The 17321-nt window shown below is 47.5% G+C and overlaps 6 protein-coding genes across 6 annotated transcripts; 2 read left to right on the plus strand and 4 right to left on the minus strand.

Moving 5' to 3' along the window:
• Positions 1-4308: 4308 nt before the first annotated feature.
• Positions 4309-5004, plus strand: KD926_001330 (uncharacterized protein; the record flags this gene model as incomplete). The annotated part of the gene is made up of 1 exon (XM_053105027.1): positions 4309-5004. The coding sequence occupies one exon, from the start codon at positions 4309-4311 to the stop codon at positions 5002-5004; it is 696 nt and encodes a 231-aa protein (XP_052951733.1).
• A 1502-nt stretch (positions 5005-6506) lies between these two features.
• KD926_001331 (uncharacterized protein) lies at positions 6507-7087 on the minus strand (the record flags this gene model as incomplete). The annotated part of the gene is made up of 4 exons (XM_053105028.1): positions 6507-6583; positions 6636-6801; positions 6850-7004; positions 7057-7087. The coding sequence occupies 4 exons, from the start codon at positions 7085-7087 to the stop codon at positions 6507-6509; spliced, it is 429 nt and encodes a 142-aa protein (XP_052951734.1).
• A 1231-nt stretch (positions 7088-8318) lies between these two features.
• KD926_001332 (uncharacterized protein) lies at positions 8319-9218 on the minus strand (the record flags this gene model as incomplete). The annotated part of the gene is made up of 1 exon (XM_053105029.1): positions 8319-9218. The coding sequence occupies one exon, from the start codon at positions 9216-9218 to the stop codon at positions 8319-8321; it is 900 nt and encodes a 299-aa protein (XP_052951735.1).
• A 507-nt stretch (positions 9219-9725) lies between these two features.
• Positions 9726-10673, minus strand: KD926_001333 (HSCARG dehydrogenase; the record flags this gene model as incomplete). Its single annotated transcript, XM_053105030.1, has 1 exon — positions 9726-10673. One exon carries the CDS (start codon positions 10671-10673, stop codon positions 9726-9728), a length of 948 nt encoding a protein of 315 aa, XP_052951736.1.
• An 868-nt stretch (positions 10674-11541) lies between these two features.
• Positions 11542-13230, plus strand: KD926_001334 (Zn(II)2Cys6 transcription factor domain-containing protein; the record flags this gene model as incomplete). The annotated part of the gene is made up of 4 exons (XM_053105031.1): positions 11542-11598; positions 11679-12239; positions 12288-12422; positions 12499-13230. 4 exons carry the CDS (start codon positions 11542-11544, stop codon positions 13228-13230), a joined length of 1485 nt encoding a protein of 494 aa, XP_052951737.1.
• A 1746-nt stretch (positions 13231-14976) lies between these two features.
• On the minus strand, positions 14977-16460 carry KD926_001335 (putative amino acid transporter; the record flags this gene model as incomplete). Its single annotated transcript, XM_053105032.1, has 2 exons — positions 14977-15036; positions 15093-16460. The coding sequence occupies 2 exons, from the start codon at positions 16458-16460 to the stop codon at positions 14977-14979; spliced, it is 1428 nt and encodes a 475-aa protein (XP_052951738.1).
• Positions 16461-17321: the final 861 nt, after the last annotated feature.

Here is a 17321-nt window from a genome sequence, read left to right on the forward strand (position 1 = left end):
CAGGAGGGGTGGCTGGATCCGAAGGGCCTCGATACCGTCGATAAGCAGGGCGCGAATAAGGGGGGTGTTGAACAGGATTTGGGTCCATCAAATTCGCGGCTATCATCAGTGGCCCGGTACCGTGATACTATTCTAACCATACTTCTGACATCAAAAGAAAAATCTATAAAAAATTTAATAGGGATCTACTTTACTTAACATATTAAGGCTGAATGAAGCAGATCAAAGTATACTAAATAACCTATGAACTTTTCAACGCAACACAGAGAGCTTTTTTCAGTGACAATACAATCATTCTTCACCACGAATTAGAGTTTCAGCATTGAGGTTCCTGACAAGCGCCTCGCGGGTGCGTACCACCTGCACAAGACGCACATTTATGTGCTCATTAAGGTCCTGGGCGTTATTAATATGTTCCGTGCACATAGAACATTTGTCGGTCGCATCGTTGATATGTGCATCACAATGGAGTTCTGCAGTCCACACCAAGGGAAAGGATGACGTCTCGATATCCTGTGTCCCGTGCGAATGGACGAATATTTCTTTGACTACATGGACGGTAACGAGGTTATGCTTAAAGCTTTGTATTGTATCAAAGCAGTTCTGTCCGCCACCAGACAATGCAGGCTCTGTACAGAAGGTACAGACCATGGTATATTTGTAATGGGAGAAGCCACGACTGACCCAGCCAACGCCCGTTATATGTAATAAAGGAGACGCCCGGGGTTCATCAATGGAACACTATGGACGATTCACGAATAGGGGGAAGAATCTAATTCGGCAAAATGCGACTTTTTCAATTCTCCTCGCACTAATAACAGTCTCAAAGCCAAAGCCAAGTAAACGAATGAATTTGATTCAATTTGGTGCTATCGAGAACAAATTTAAAGCATGAGGGAAGGTGAAGAAACAGTAAATTTGATAACCCGCGCGAAATCAGTAACAGACGGAACAAACAATCAAACGAGTTGAGCCATCATGAGAGTCTTGCAGTCACAGTATGCAGCATGATCACATCCAGCTCTCTCTTCATTGGGCCCAAAAAAAGAAACATTGAAAAATGCAAAGACGGGACTAGAATATCAATCATGAGAGGTAGCAACTACAACATAAACTATAGCTCCATACATTCTCCAAAGGCCGTGTCTGAATTGCTATCACTCCACTGCGATACTACCCGATAAGTAAGTGGTCTTGAATTGAGTGGGATGCAATTCACGGTGTGGTCTATTTCCACCTTATGCCCGTGACAGACATAGTCCCAAAACAATTGTAGCCTCCATATTCCGTTACCAGTAAATGAGAATCTATTCGGAGTTCCGGTAATACCCCCGCAATGACTCTCATGAGTGCCTGTCTGGTGTACTTGCCCTTTTTGATAATGTGGATCGTTCGACGGCAAACACACTTGATTTGCAGCATAGGTGTCGAATATCCAGGGGAGCTGCAAGTCGTGTTGCATCGATGGGTGGTCTATATTCGACAAAAGCGCGTCTTCTGTTCCCGTAGACACACTTATGGGGATCGGGTGGTTTTCTGGGTTCTCACCATCGAGGGAAATAGACACGTCGACAGATAATGGCGACGCAAGAGGACTAACAGCAAACAATGCTACGACAATTGTAGCATATGTCAATAGTGGAATGGTTAATGAGCTTCGGGAATTGCCGAGGGTGAATGGAGACATTATTGACAAATTTGAATGTATAGATTGGTGTGGCAATTGCTTAGTTGGGTTCAAACTTTCTCGATCTCGTAGTGATCTGATGCAAGGGGAATGATGATGATGAGATTCAATGTCTAAGAAATATGGCGGCATTAATATCTAGCAGGGAGCTGAAGCCTCGTATTCTAGGGTTTGTGTTACAGGGTGAGGGGCGAGTCAAGGACGGAGCTCTCGTACTCGGTGGGAGCTTCGAACCAGGCAGACAAAAAGCTCCAGGAATTAGTTGATACGACATGCGATGACAGCAACTGTGTAACGTAAATACTAGATCAGTCCAGTTTATGATTCATACTTGTATAGCTCTAGGTGGACCTCCTGTTGCAGTGATTGGATCTTCTCATAAGTATGCCGTCACGGTTGATTTCGAACCCAGGTACTACAAGGCATGTTATCTTCTGCAACATGCCCGTTTTCTTTCTTTCTTTTTTTTTTGGAATGCATTATTATGCGCTTCGTACGACGGGTTAACGGAATGAATACACTTGCATTCTACTGTAACACTTCTACTTTGTAGGGATCTCTGTTATAATGACCATCATTCAGGAGGGAAAGCATTGTAATGTGACACCTGATGTGGGCTTCCTAGTGTGTCTTAGTAACTAGCTGACAGAGTCTGGATGGGATGATATCGTATGCATACGAGGCCCTAGAATAGACATATTAAACAAGATGAACTAGGTAGCACGATGGAAGATGTGTGACGTAGCCTAATAAATAGCACTACCCGAGAGATTACGAAGGAAACGTCTACCAAGGTCTATGGCTCTAGGGACTGTTATTAGTGGAAGTTTCAAAGGAGGGAGATGAAGAAGCTAACATAGAGGAGGGAAAGCCTCAAGTGTAGCTGAACGCGGGTAAAGGTAATACAGCTTCGGTGAGTGCGAGAACATCTATGAACAATCTAAGAGACGACATGATCAGGGCATTAGGGCTGTTCACGATACTATATAGTCATGATTTTCGAATATCGCCAGTAGTACCGTCAAATTCAAAGCTTGACTATCTTGATCGTCAAATAGTAGGGGTCGGCACGAATACAAATCCGTAGGATTTTGAGATATTCGCATTCGCATTCGTAATTTGCAAATCTCTACGAATATTTGAATTCTCAGGACCCATATTCGTACGAATATATTCGTAAATTTGCCAAAACAATATTAGTAATCAATACAACCAATGACAGGCCTGCATCGCGTCTCATTTGTTTATATCTTCAGGACGCGACGAAGTGATGTTTACCTTGTCCGCATACTCTTCGTGAATTAGATTATTGGGTCCTTTAACATGTCTGAAAACGAATCTGATACTCCCAGAAGTGACAGTTCCAGTTACTTATCTGCAAATATACTGTTACGTCCGCAACGCTCTCAGAGAATAGACTACCACCTTTTGAACGATGGAAGCGACGAGGAGGCAGACGTCGAAGATCGCGTCATAAAGAAATCACGACTTAATCTACTATCTGATCACTCGGAGTCAGTAGATCCAGAAGAGTCCGCTAGCTAAGTTTATCTAAATTTGCCTACTCCATCAGAATCCTTCCCGCAAGGGAATTCTACAAGAAACTTCTCCGAGGCTCTACAGTCCTATAAGTCAGTCAGCAAATCCAGCATTAAACTACAAATCAATGGCTCTGGAGCCAATTCGATATCAAGTCACTTCCAGGAAAACTATGGCGGCCCAAACGAAGCAAACAGCTACTAGAGGACCGAAAAATCCAATGTACACGGTGTGATTGGAAAACAACAGTCTCTGCAAGAGCAATTTTTACAACCAACATGAAGGCCTACCTAGCCAAGCACAATATTGGTAAAAAAAAAACCGGCGAGCGAGATCAAGATAGAGAGTCCTGTACAACAAAATAGCCTTCTTTCGCTTCCATATTCCGAAACAGAGTTGAACAGGATATAAGAGATCTTTTAGAACAGAATATTCTTCAGTAGATTGTAAGAGATAATATAGCTTTTACAGCAATTGAATCTCCTGCATTTTAACAGATATTTACGGATTTGCCAGATGTTCCGCTCCCATTCAGCTTATCTCGTACCATTGCCCGACGTATTAACTCGGATTTCGACTAGTATCGGGCTCAACTAATTGATGAACTTGCGCAAATTTGCTCAACAATTGCTCTTTCTCTGGATATATGGACCAGCAAGAATCATAAATCTATATTAGGAGTTATTGGTCACTGGTTGACTCAAAACTTTGAATATCGAGAACGAGTCCTAGAGTTCAATGAGATTTCTAGGTCATATAGTGAAGAGAACATGGTAGAAATGCTTCGGAATATGCTTTCTGAGCTTTAACTGGAGGATAAGTTGCTCACTATTACTGCCGATAATGCCTCGAATAATGAAGCACTGGCATCTGAACTCTATTTCAACCTCTCAGAGAAATATCCTTCAGATAGCTTCGACGCCTCATACAGTAGATGTCTAAGATTTCTAGGCATTAATAGCTATATCCGTTGTCTAGCGCATGTTCTCAATCTTATTGTGAGTGATATTCTCTCAGCAATAAAATCCGGAGACTACAGATCTGCTGCAGAAGCCTGTAACCTATTGCATGAAAACAAGAAAATGGGACGACACTCTGCACTAGCTCGGTTTCGCATCATGGCACTCTGGATATCTAGAACGCCGCAGCGACGACAGCAATGGAAAGTAGTATGTCGATCAAATGACTTAAGGGACAAGTTCATTGAATATGATGTTGAAACCCGCTGGAACTCTACATACCGCATGATCCAAGACGCCTTCCAGGCCAGGCCACAGATCAAGAAGTGGATAGAACATCAGAACCAGTTCTCACCGTTTTCTTCGGAAGACTGGTCTCAGCTGCAACAGCTTGAGCTGGTTCTATCCAAATTTGATGAGTTTACCCAGCTCGTTTCCCGGCGACAATCACAAATTAGTCTAGCGATTTCGATTTATTATGAATTGCATGATATACTTGAAGAGGCAGCTTCTGCACAAGGCGAATTTGCAGGCATTAGTTCAGATATAGCCGCTGCTGTATCTGTAGGCGTGAAGAAGTACAAGAAATATTATGAGCTTATGGACTCGCAAGATGCATATTATATAGCGCTTATGCTTGATCCGCGTTTTAAGATACTGTTGCTGGAAAAGGAACTTGGACATATGACAGCATCAAAGGTCATTCAGACAGTCAAGAAGACTTTACATACGCACTACCCGTTGAAGCACTCACTAGGCTTGCCGGCCACAAAAATAGACCAGGGTGCCAAGCAACAGAACCTTGAGAAGAGTAAGTAACAGCCCATTTAGCAGTGAGCAAGAACTTGCTTTGTAAGGTATCTAATGAGTTCAAGAGATTCTACAGTGATTATTTCAGCGGATAGTCGGAGATTCCCTCAAACCATATAAATAGATTCGTTTAGAGGTCAGTAAACATTGTTTAAAAGTCTTTAAGAGTCATGTGCCTACCACGTGACTAAAATTTCGAATATTCGACGAATAATAAAAAAAATTATTTGCATTCGCATTCGTAGTGCAAAATTTCTGCGAATACGAATATTCGTTACGAATGCGAATTTATTCGTTATTCTTGCCGACCCCTATCAAATAGTATCGTCAAAGTCCTCAGGTGCCGATACTATTATCGTTAAATATCACATGATCTCACTTTCCCATGCTGATCTTTGCCTAATCTAGTCGTATAATGAATATGTCACGGACTGTGACCAGCCTCCGAAGACCTTCCTTCGTGATACCCTATAACCTAACTACCCGATGGGGACTAGTGTGACGGTCTACAAAGGAGCTTAGTAAAAGACAAGTTTGTTTATGACTCGTAGTCAAAGAATTTTCCCATAGGGAGGAAAAGGCTATCTAGGAGAGAGAACCCAGGGACTCTATATACTGCCTGGAGCTTGCCTCAGGCAGGAATGCCTGCAGGATCCCTAGGAATGTTCCTGGATGCCTGCCGCAGAGGATCCCTTGATCCTCCGGAACGTTCTCCCGTACAGGAAAGCCCCCTGGCTTCAGGAGGTAACAACTAGCTTCAGAGCCGTTCCACACATACTGTGACCAGCTCCTGAATAGCTTCACAACCTAGCTTAGTTTCTTCGTTGAATGCATACCCTACATTCTCGCGATTCCTTATTGCCTGCGTAGCCGTTCGTTACACTGCACGATAGCAAAATACTGAACACATAATCTTGACGGTTTGACGATATCGTCAATGTTTGCCGATATAGTATCGTCAAAATCGGCAAACCGGCAAACCGGGAACAGCCCTGCAGGGCATAACCAAGACAAGCCAGGATATATCCGCCCATCAACGGCCAAAAATTGCCACACTAGAGAGTTACGGTGGAGGGAAAAGTTCATACTAAAGCAAAAATACTGGGCCGGCCTTGACACCAGCGCAGATAGTTTATCCCAAGTTGATGTAGCGAAAGCGAGGCATAGCGCTACGCAAAATTGAATTTCGGTGTATGCCACCATGCCGTTTAATGGAGTCATCCGTGCTGCTACTAAGGACAATAGCTCAACTATTGATAGTTGATTTATAGCGCTAGCTTCACACACACACACACACACACACACCTTCAACCAGTGAATAAACACTGGTACCTTCGGGCTTATTTGAATAAATTCTATGTAGAAGTTATTCTATCATTTTTTTGCGTATCAATAGTATGACTTCAAGGAAACCCGAGAATAGCGAGGTGTTGAACCCCTATGCCACTTGAATATTGCTTAATGTAGCCGGGTAATTGCAGCCCGACTATAATTGCTATTCATAGACCCCATTATATGGTCAAGAGCTTTTCTTCTTTGTTGAAATTACCGTCAAACTTGACATGCAACTGCAGCTTAACCCACACCTCTGTTTGGCAGTAGTTAGTAACAGAGTACAACTAGTTTCAGCGCCATATTACCTTTGCCGTTTTTGAGGTTAAAGCAAATGCTCCCGTTTGCAAGTTTCAAATTTATTTTTGCGCATACACCACGCTTCAGGTCAGCTGTGATATTGACAAGCTTCGCTCCAAAGACAGATACTTCGACACGAATTGACAATTTCGACGGATTGACGTAACCATTCACCTGTTAAGAATCAATTTTGGCTACTTTGAAGGAACAGTTTCAACGTACTCTGACTGGTCCGAATCCCCAATGAATCGGTGGGAATGCTTCCGGTCGTACGGAGACATCATCAGGCAAGGAATAGACATTTTCAAGCTGTTTTATAAGTAATACTCTTTGTTCACTTTCTTTGCTTTCCTCTTCGGATATAGCAACAACGAAACCTGAGAAGAATCAGTCCCGGTTTGGCTATATAAAATTGGTGGATCAAAATACCTGCGCGGACTTGATCGTGATCAGAAGCCATGATGAGCGTTTGTAATATGGGTATTAAGGCAGTTGTAGATAGGGTAAAGTGTTTCAGTGATTGGAAGGCCACAAAGAATAACTTGCGAGTAACTATTTCTTATACCAAGTTGTGTGGACGAGCTTGGGCTGTTATCTTTATAATAAAATGTATTACCTAGAAATTTTGTTGTCGACCAGGCTTTGCTCCCCGTTCGGGTTCTCATTGTAAAAATTACTACCTTCAGGTTTTATTCTCGACTAGAGGCGGACAAAGAGTATAGACTGGGTTAGTCAGAAACGGTCACCGTTAATAAGTCATCTACTGCATCTGAAAGCCACAAGGAAGACTGCCATGCGAATGATAAATATGCGGAAGATCAGCAGTCGAGAAACAAACTTTCCGCTGACTGTATCACATTTAGCAGAATCATGGTGTAACGAGTGCCCCGCTTTGGATAGTATGCTGAACTCGATATCCAACACTATCAGAATGATGTTATCGCACGGTATGTACTAAAGACGTCAGTGTAGCTTTTAAGGTGATATGATAACAGGTCAGAGGCAAGCATGCAGTTGGTGCAGATCTCTCTACGAATGAGACCGAGATTCAGCGGAACACATCTGCTGCCGAAACGATATTACTCATTTGAGAGATGAGATTAACGTTACGAAACACTGAGAACTAGGATGCGTTGTAATTAGGTAAAACAGCAATTGAGACAACATTATCTGTGACACCCAAGCGAGTAATATCCAAGCTTTGAAGTCGCCATGCGAGATCGCAGCTACGCGTCATAATATTGCTCATTTTCGAATCCTGGCATTCGCGGAAATACCTTAAAAGTCAATATTAAACATTTTTTTCTTTATATAATCTTTTATATTTTTATAAGATATCACTATGAGACCTTGATTAAGCATTTAAATTCTATAATAGCTAAGAGGGAAAGTGTTGACAAGTAAAATAAATCAGGCACTAAAAAGGTTGCCCCAGGAAGTAGAATTATATAGTCAATAAACTGATTTTTATTCTTATAATAACGTTATATAAACCACACTCAGCCGCAAGGGTCTCAAGTTAACCCGAAGCAAACCACTTCCCTAAAGAAATACTACCTTTAACTTGCACCGTCTTCTGCACGAATCATTCCATGGCCCGATAGATTTTTTACCATTATCTACTGCGAACATCCTTACCGATACACATCGTTTCAAATTCAAGAATAATTACGGATAGTCAACCCCTTCTCCTACTCATAGAAAACCAAACATCTAACCTCGATACTCTGCCTCGGCGGCGCCTCCTTCGGTGTCTGAGGATCCACAAACGCCGTATGAGCCGCCCCGTGCGCAATATCCGTCTTCCCCTCAGTCATAAGACTGCTCCTCGAGTCGAAACACTTGATAAACATGACCTCCTCAGGCGTCATATCCTTCATATAGTAAAAGCGATGTTTCTCATTCGGCGCGATCGAATACGTCTCGCCCTTGACCGTGTAGCCCTCCGTCGAGTCTCCCGAGTCCGGCTTCTGCGCTCGTTCCTCTCCCGCTGCTGCATCGGCGGTCTCGTTGGGATAGAGTAGATCGACTTTTACGAAATCGGACGCATCAGAAGATCGCCAATCGATGACCGCCAGCGGGAAATCGGACGCCAGGTTCTGGATGGGTCGCCAGACGTTGATGATTTGATAGCGTCCCTTCAACAGATCCTCTGCCTCGTCGGAGGGGACGTGTCGACGCACGCGCACTTCCGCCGCAGACGGCGTTTGGTCTACGTGGACGAGCTGCACGGGAGCGCGCGCGGACCCTTCTTGTCGTCGCCGGATCGTGTGGTCGAAGATGACGACTTTCTTGATACCCGGGAGCTTGGATCGGAGGAGCTCCTCCACTTCATGGTAGTATTTCGTCGTTACGACGGACAGGTCTGTGAACTGTTTCTCTTGTGCGGGGCTGTTATAGACGGCGAATCCGCTGTTGTCGGTCGAGAATTGACTCTCTTGACCGCGGAGGTTCTCCACGGACCGGGACTTGTCTAGCAGTTTGAAGGAAGAGCCTGGCCCGTCGACCTTGCCCCATGGCTTTTTGAATGGCTCGGTGGCATGGGGATCGTAGGAGGCGGGGTCAATGTATTTGAAGGTGCCGGTCGTCATTGTGCGAGTTAATACAGATGCTGGGCGAGGGGAACGAACTGCAGATGTCAGGACTGGAATGCGTTTAATTATATGCGACATAGAATTGGGAGAAAGAAGCAGAGCAGAGTGTCGTATTATAAATAGGTGCGAAGTTGATCGGTGATTGCGTCGGTGATTGCATCGGCCTTTATCGAAAGCCAAAAATCGCCCCGCTGACAAATCGCGGAATGCCGGGTGACGTAGAGACTCGGCGACATTCTTGGTTGTAGTTCCTCCGCACTTGACTTCTGATTAATCCAGCATTTATGATTCAACACGAGAACCAAGACCTTAGTCAGGCTATAGACGGTCCTTTTATTAATATAATTTCCTATCACGTTTGATCAAATTATACTCATCTATCGGCAGGAAAAAGTGAAAGCTATGTACATTGAAGGCTGACTCTAGATCTTTTCCCTAATCTGTTCTGCACAATCTCAAAACAGCAACTAGAAAACATTACTATCAAGCATCACCACCCATACCCTAAATATCAACCAAATACTTCTCTGCAAACTCCTCAAACCTCGTCACCTTCCCATCCACTCTCTTCTGACCCTCCTCAACCAACGCCTCCGTCCTAGGTCCAAAATACCCCACCTCCTCAACGAATTTCATCATATTCACCGTCCTCATCCCTTGTTCCGGCTGCATGAACCCAGCAAACACGTCCTCCGGCACCTGCACATACTTGACATTCTTGCCCGACACACGGGATATAATCCCCACGATCTCCTCGAAACTATACAAGCCCCCGGCAGCATACAGCGTCTCTCCTGCGCTGCCATCCACCAGCAATTTCGACACGTAAGTCCCCGAATCACCATCAATATCAATCAACGGGATCTTAGCATCCTTGTCCATCACGTTCGCAATCATATAGCTCCCATCGTCTTGTTTCCTGGGCGCAAAAAATGTCACGAAGTTCTGCATGAAACCCCCCGGCGCGAAATATGTAGATTTAATTGGTAATGTGCGCAGATAATCCTCCGCTTCGGCTTTCGAGTCGAATGCGTCCACGGGCCGGGGTTTCATGCCCGCGCGGGCATTCGCAGTCCATATGTTCAAGCTGTCCACGGCCGCGCTGTAAATGATATGTTTTGCGCCGGCTGCGACGGCAGCGTCTGCGACGTCTTTGGTCTGCTTATATTCAAGTGCCTTTAGGTCTGGAGTGTAGACGGTTAGGGTTATGAGGATGACGGTGTGAGCGTTTTCCAGGGCCGCGGGGAGAGTAGACGGGTCGTTCATGTCCGCGGAGACGGTCTCGATGCCTTGTGAGGCGATGGAGAGCGCAGAAGGGCTGTTTGTGTTACGGGTTATGGCACGCAAAAAATATTGCTGGGATACGAGAGGATGAGTGTGTAGGGCGTTGACGATCGAGCGGCCTTGTTGGCCGGTGGCGCCGAAGATGACGATTTTGGGACGGTTGGACATTTTGGTTTGAGAGGAATGGAATGAGGAAGTCAATTGAGCAGAATTGATTGTAGTGTTTGTTTTGACTTGATCTCGCTGCGATCATGGAGGTATTTATAGTTCCATCTTCCCATACGAGATGAAGGATTTGGTGACATCACGTTTAACTCCGACCGGCGTCCGCTCACGGAGATAATTCTTCGGACCGATGCGAATGCAGGTCTAGAACCAACAGTAGCCGCCGGGTGGGCGCCTATACTGTGTAATGCGATCCGATCAGTATATCTGTCAGTGATTGTTGATCGAATTGTATTCAAGTACTCGGTACTCCTCACGGAGTAGTGACTACTACCAGTGACGGTGATCCTTATTGCCTCAGGCATCCACGAAGGGGGATTTCCGGGCCCTCCCCGGCGGGGTCCAGGGGGGAGTTATCTCCGATAAGCCTGCGAATCAGCCTATCGTGAGCTTAACTTTCATGACTCGTGTGGAGATCATGCGAATCCTTCTTTTGTCAACATGTCTCAGAGGGAGTTGGGATCTGGGAGCCTTTCGGGAAGAGTGCCCTCAACAGAGGCAATCAATATTCAGAAGAGTTGAATTTGAAGGCCAGTCGATCTATCACAACAGCGACTCGGGCTGACCTGCCGATAAATGAAAGCCTGAATCATGAGGCGAAACTTCCGCCACACTTGGATAGAAGCAGTATCTTCGACGAAGCCAAAGCGGGGGCCGAGCCAGACTGCCAACGCCAAGCGGAGTCGGGGCCACAGCCTAGACACTTATTCCAACGCCAATTCCTTCCTCACAAAGGGGGGGGAGAAAATCCACAAGATCTCAACCTTCGCAACCTCCCTGGCCCAAATGACTCACCACCAGGAAGATCACCATGCCCGGAGTCCCGACTAGTCGAGGCTGCGAGGCCTGTCGTAAGCAGAAGAAACGAGTATGTCGAGTTGAACGGAGTTGTGGCTTTGTAGACAAAGACACGAGGCAAGGCGGACTTGCGCTAACGGTCATCGGCAGTGCGACCAGGAACAACCTGCCTGCGGTCGGTGCCTCCGTCTGGGGATCCCCTGCGTCGGCGGTGGCGCTCGACGATTCAAGTTCACGGAGAATCGCACGCCAGACGATGTGTCAGGGATCTGGGTCGCACAGGCTGCGCCGCCGCCACGTGATGCGCCGCCGCAGCGCGCCATCGTGAGACGCGCGGCTACGGCCATCCATGGCGCACCCGCGCGGGCCCTGTGCAGCGAGACAGTCAGGCTGCGCGCCTCGCTGATCTCCATGCTCGAGGTCAAAGATGCCCGGTATAACCTGGGCTACTATGGCCCGTTCTTTGCGCTCCTGCCCTGTCGCCTGGGGGTTCATCCGGCGCTGGATGCGGCCGTCGCGGCGGTGACACATTCGGCGCCGTGTTTGTTCAAGCAGGAGAGCTCGTCGCTGGCGCTGGAGAAGTACGGACGGGCGCTGTACATGCTCCGTCTGTCGCTGCACGATGGCGCGGTGGATCTAGCGATCGAGACGCTGTGCACGATCTATCTGTTGTGGATTTCCGAGGTCGGTTGGGACCCATCTACATACTTCGTCAGCCATGCGCATCGACAGAACTGTTAATGTGATAGTGAATATCAGGACTGGATCACCGGCAACTCTGAAGGTCATCTCATGCACACGCACGTTATTGCCTTACTTCTTAAAAGCGTCGCCCGTCGAACCGACATCGACACCTTCCAAACCCACCTGCTCCGCACGCTCTGCATGGCCGTGGTACATACAACCCAGCCCTCCTTGTCAATCAGTCAATCATTTAACTTACCATTCCCCTCTCTCTTTCTCCCACCAGCTCGTCCACAGCGTCTTCGACCCCCGCGTCCACCTGGACACTCTCGTGATCAACCGCTTCCTCGTCCACGGTCCCCGATTCCCACCCTCCAACCAACTCGCCTCGCCCTTCGACACGCTCACGGTACCCAACTTCGCCCGCATCCCGCGCCTCATCCACCACCCGGAAGACCACCTCACTCAACTCACCTCCCTCTACGCCCAAATGCAGTCCGACTTCCCCAAACTCCGCGCCATCGCCGTCTCGCCGACCCTGCAAGCAAGTCCGACCGCATCCTTGGAAACGATCCGCTCGCAGATTAACTACCAGACGGCGTACGGACTGTTTCTCTCTGTTGCGACGATGCTGAATCGCTTGTGCTTCGTAGCGGATTCGTCAAGAAGACATCTCCAGGGTGAGTTGGATGTGTTGTGTGATGAGATCGTTGCCCTAGGGAGACGGGGACTGGTGCTTAGACCGCTCGGGTCGCATTATATGCCGATGTCGTTGAGCGCGGCGTGGGCGGCTGTTGGATTTGAGGAGGAGGGAAATGAGAAGGAGGTAGAGGGGAGGAAGAAGGAGATTGAGGCGTTGGCGAGAGAGTATTGTTCGTCGGACGGGTTGATGCAGGCGTGGCGGGCCAGGGGGATGCAGACGAGATGGCAGTTTGAGAGGTTTCGGAGGAAGATGGACGGGGGACATGAGGTTGTTTTGGTGTCGAGGGGGGGTAGGGGGTTGGTTGCTGTTGATTAGTTGATTGTTTTGAATTTGATTTGGAGCGTCTTTTGGGGTTGGGTGCGATGGAGTTGGATGGGTTGTTTTTGGTTTGGTATATATACTAACTTTGGTTTCTTTGATTGATCGAAGAAGTCCGTATTCATATAACTCGGACCTCGCGTGATAAATGACATGGTTAATAGAACCTTCCTCTAAGTGTCAAGGGACCTATCTTGTTCATTTCCTTTCATCGGCCTCTAGGTATCAATATATCTCTCTCTACCTTTGGTACTTTTAGAATATGGAATAACCAGTCACTACACATGTATAGCAATCAGCGAAAGAAAACATTTACCATTTTCATGTCATATTCCTCATATATATTGACCATGTTCAACCTCAGTGACGCAACTCATTGAACGAGATCCGAAATATATAAACGCGACAAACCGACAATATCCCAAACCTACCCCAAATTTGGCCTAATGCAAAGAATCCCAGTTGCCAACCCCCCTCTACTTTTTGAAAAGAAAAAACTAACCGGAATCCTCTCGGCCTCTGTTATCTCGAAAAGATCGTCGGCCACGTTGCCCACAGAAACACGCAGCAAACAAGCCCCTTGCATACACAACAAGATCTCAATCCCCTCTACCTATCACAAGACAGAAGCTAAAAACATTTTATACAGAAAATTACAAAAAGCCAATTCCTACGTACCTTATCTATATCTCCAACCCACAGTACCAAAACATTATTCCCTATCGCCAATCCCTCACACTCATATCTGACCATCACACCCGAACCTCTCTCAACCAACGAATAAAACACGGAATAGAAGTTAAGACAAGATGGTCCGTGGCATGATCCCGTATCCACCACGCCGTTAGTCGTTACACACATCTATTGATAATATTTTTATCTTGACATCGGGTCGCTTGCACTAGCATCGGAACATTTTTCTAGCTGTCTCATTATTCGATTATCTATCTTATCACCAAACAAGCTAACCGACACCAGCACCACCAGCAACAATATACCATAAACTGTAGGACGAAACTCGGAGACCTAATAACTTGACCAAATAGGATTATCATCACGCGATGTGCCACACCACAGTAAGTACCAACTTACTAAGTGCACATCTAACTTTTTTCTCCAGTGATCATGAAATAAACATCCCTACTATTCGTTTGTTTCACTAGTAAAACTTCAACTACCTGACAACCCCGTTTCAAAATTCTCAAATTCCAGTCCCCTACTTCTGGTTCGGCATCGGAACTGACAGCAAGAAACCCGTAATCGAATTTAATAACCGCCTCAATCCATGGATCCCATCGGGTGGAATTTTCTAGCGCAAACCTACCTCGCCTCGTTTCATCCAGGTCTTTACCAGTTCAGGCTAGCCGGGCCATGCTAACTTGGGAGATTTTGACGATGTGGGTTTCGACTTTCTATCCGTTGGATTCTACCGGTCGGTCATCCACTAGGTAAGTAAGGTAGGTGGTGCGGACTCCGTACGGAGACAGCGTAATGCAAGGGCCCGGAATCCACTACTTAATTCCAAGGATACTCCGTGGTTTATACAGAAAAGGGAGAGAAGTAGATGAAAGTATGCGCAGTCAATTGATCTATACAATGTCGCTGAATGTGACAAGCTCTATCTACAGGAGGAAAATCAAATCATCAGGTGGGCGGGAAAGTCTCAGACTTCAATACCTCGAAAAGTCCCACACATGTCGTAACCATTAAAATACTCAAACACCTTGAAATGCGATCATGCCATTATGAGGGGTTCTGGCAGCTGAAAACGCCGCGGACAGTGCCGGCATTGTAGTTCATAATCTGGAACGGCAGTTAGCAAACGGATCAATCCACGCGGGAATAAATGCCAAACTTACAATATCGTCAATACTGGCGTAGGTACCTCCGACCAGCGTGATGAGACCAATGGCCAACGCGAGAAGGTTCATCGCGCCCAGAAGCAGGTTCTTGGGCGAAGTCCAGGAGCCCTCGCGGATGAGCTTGAACCACATGATGGCGGGGAAGTAGAAGGTGAAGCCGGAGACGAACAGAGACGAGCAGATGGAGAGCAAGTCGGAGAAGAAGGGAATCACTTCGGCGATGATGAACGCAACGATGGTGATAACAGTGATGGCAATCAGCCACGTCAGCCAGCCCATCTTGGTGTTGATAAATCGGATGGGCGAGTTCTCGTAGATCTTGCCGTGGATCATGCGCGCGCAAACCACGGTGTTGATCGATCCGGAAATGAAGATGACGGGGAGAGCGAGGCCGAAGGCAACCTTGCTCAGGGTGTGACCGGCAGACAGCAGAGCTGGGCTGCCGACGTCCTGGCCGACGAAGGCGTAGATGAGAGCTCCGGTCAGAGTGTAGATGACAATCTCGGTGACACCCAGCGCCCAGATAGACTTGACGTAGTCCTTCGGCGTGTGCATCTCGTCCATGAAGGAGAACTGGCAGAGGGCGAAACTGTAGGCAAAGATGATGTTGGAGAGGGCGATGAAGGCGTCGGTGAAGGTGGTACCTTCCCGGGGCCAGGCGGACCAGTCGACGGCTGCGAGACCGCCGGGCTGGTTCGTGCTGTTGATGCCGGTGCCGATGATGGTGATGCCGATGGCGATGATGATCGAGCCGAAATCAATGTAACCCAGGATGGCCATTTCGGTGAAACTGGGCGGGATGGCGAGCAGCAGGAGGATGATGGCGGAGACGACGGCAAACACGACCGAGCAGACGCCGCTTTCAGTGATGGTGTTGAAGGCGATGGTACCGGTGAGGGCGTGCGAACCGGTCAGGAAGGTGAGTTCGAGACCCAGCATGATGTACACGAGGATGTAGCCGAAGCGGCCAAAGAGCAAGCGACCGGCGTCGGGGTAGTGGGCGATGTGGGGGAATTTCAGCTTCACCTGTCCGATAACGTGACTGGTGTAGATGGCGATGAGACCGAGACCGACGGTACAGATGATACCGGCGACCATACCGAGGGTGGCGAAGGAGGAGGGAATGGACAGACTGCCCAGCGCGATGGCCTCGACGATGAGGACGATCGTCAGGCGTTTCCAGCCGAGACGGTTGAATTTCTGGACACCGTGCTCGTAGACATTCCGCTCCTCATCGGTCATCTTCATCTCGCCCTCGGCGACACCCTCATAGTGAGGAAGTCCATTCGAGAATTTCTCATTCTTCTCGCCATCCAAATCCATGGACTTGGTATTGTGACCCGGATACTCAGAGATGTCGGTCATGGTGAAAGAAGGGAGGAGAGGGAGGAGAGAGAGAAAAAAAAAAAGAGTTAGGCGTGGTGGGGTTGTGGACGAAAGCGGAAGAGGAAGGAGGTCGGCTACTCCCCAGTCGAGTCGAGTCGGGTTCCTGGGAGGAAGGAAGTCGAGGAGGAGCGACAAGTCGACAAAAAGAGCAGTGAAGAGAAGAAGAAAACCAGGGATCCGGGGGAGGGCGAAGAGCAGGTTACATATAAAAATGGGCGAGCAAGTACCAAGGCACAGCGAGTGGGCACACTGAGCAGTAGAAGGCGAAGAAGGAAGAAGAAGGCAGTAGCCCTAATGTTAGCGTGCAGAACCGGCTCAGCGGTGGACACCCACAGGGACTCGTGTAATCCAGAGATTTTCCTTGACTAATAAGATCCCGTGGCGTTATCTTGGGCGATGAACCACATGGATCAAGACCCGGCCAAGCCCAGCCAAGCCCAGCCAGGCACCCGGTGGGGCCTGGACTACTGCCTCGGGCCTAGTGCAGAATGGCAAAGGCTTAACCGCCCTCGCCCAATCAGCAGGGGGCAATTGGTGGTACGACATTTTGTTCGCGGTGTGACGGTGGACCCGGTTGGGGTGGCAAGCTCGGATTGTCCCCGTCTTCATCTGACAAAAAAAAAAAGTAAAAAAAGTAAAAAAAGAAAAAAGAAAAAAGAAAAAGAGATAAAAAGCCCCCGCAAAAGTCGTGCGGGGTTCGATAAAAATTGCCACCTTGTTCGAGTCGGTCGGAGAGCGGCACACGAACAGTCGGTTGTCAATTGCCTCCCGGACTGATCTGGTCATTGTACTGGATTTTACTGTACGCTGAGTAGACACAGAGATAAAGAAGAACAGCTT

The sequence above is a fragment of the Aspergillus affinis genome, assembly GCF_023601865.1.
Source record: "Aspergillus affinis strain CMG 70 chromosome Unknown NODE_127_length_104248_cov_91_105759, whole genome shotgun sequence".
Lineage (NCBI taxonomy): Eukaryota > Fungi > Ascomycota > Eurotiomycetes > Eurotiales > Aspergillaceae > Aspergillus > Aspergillus affinis.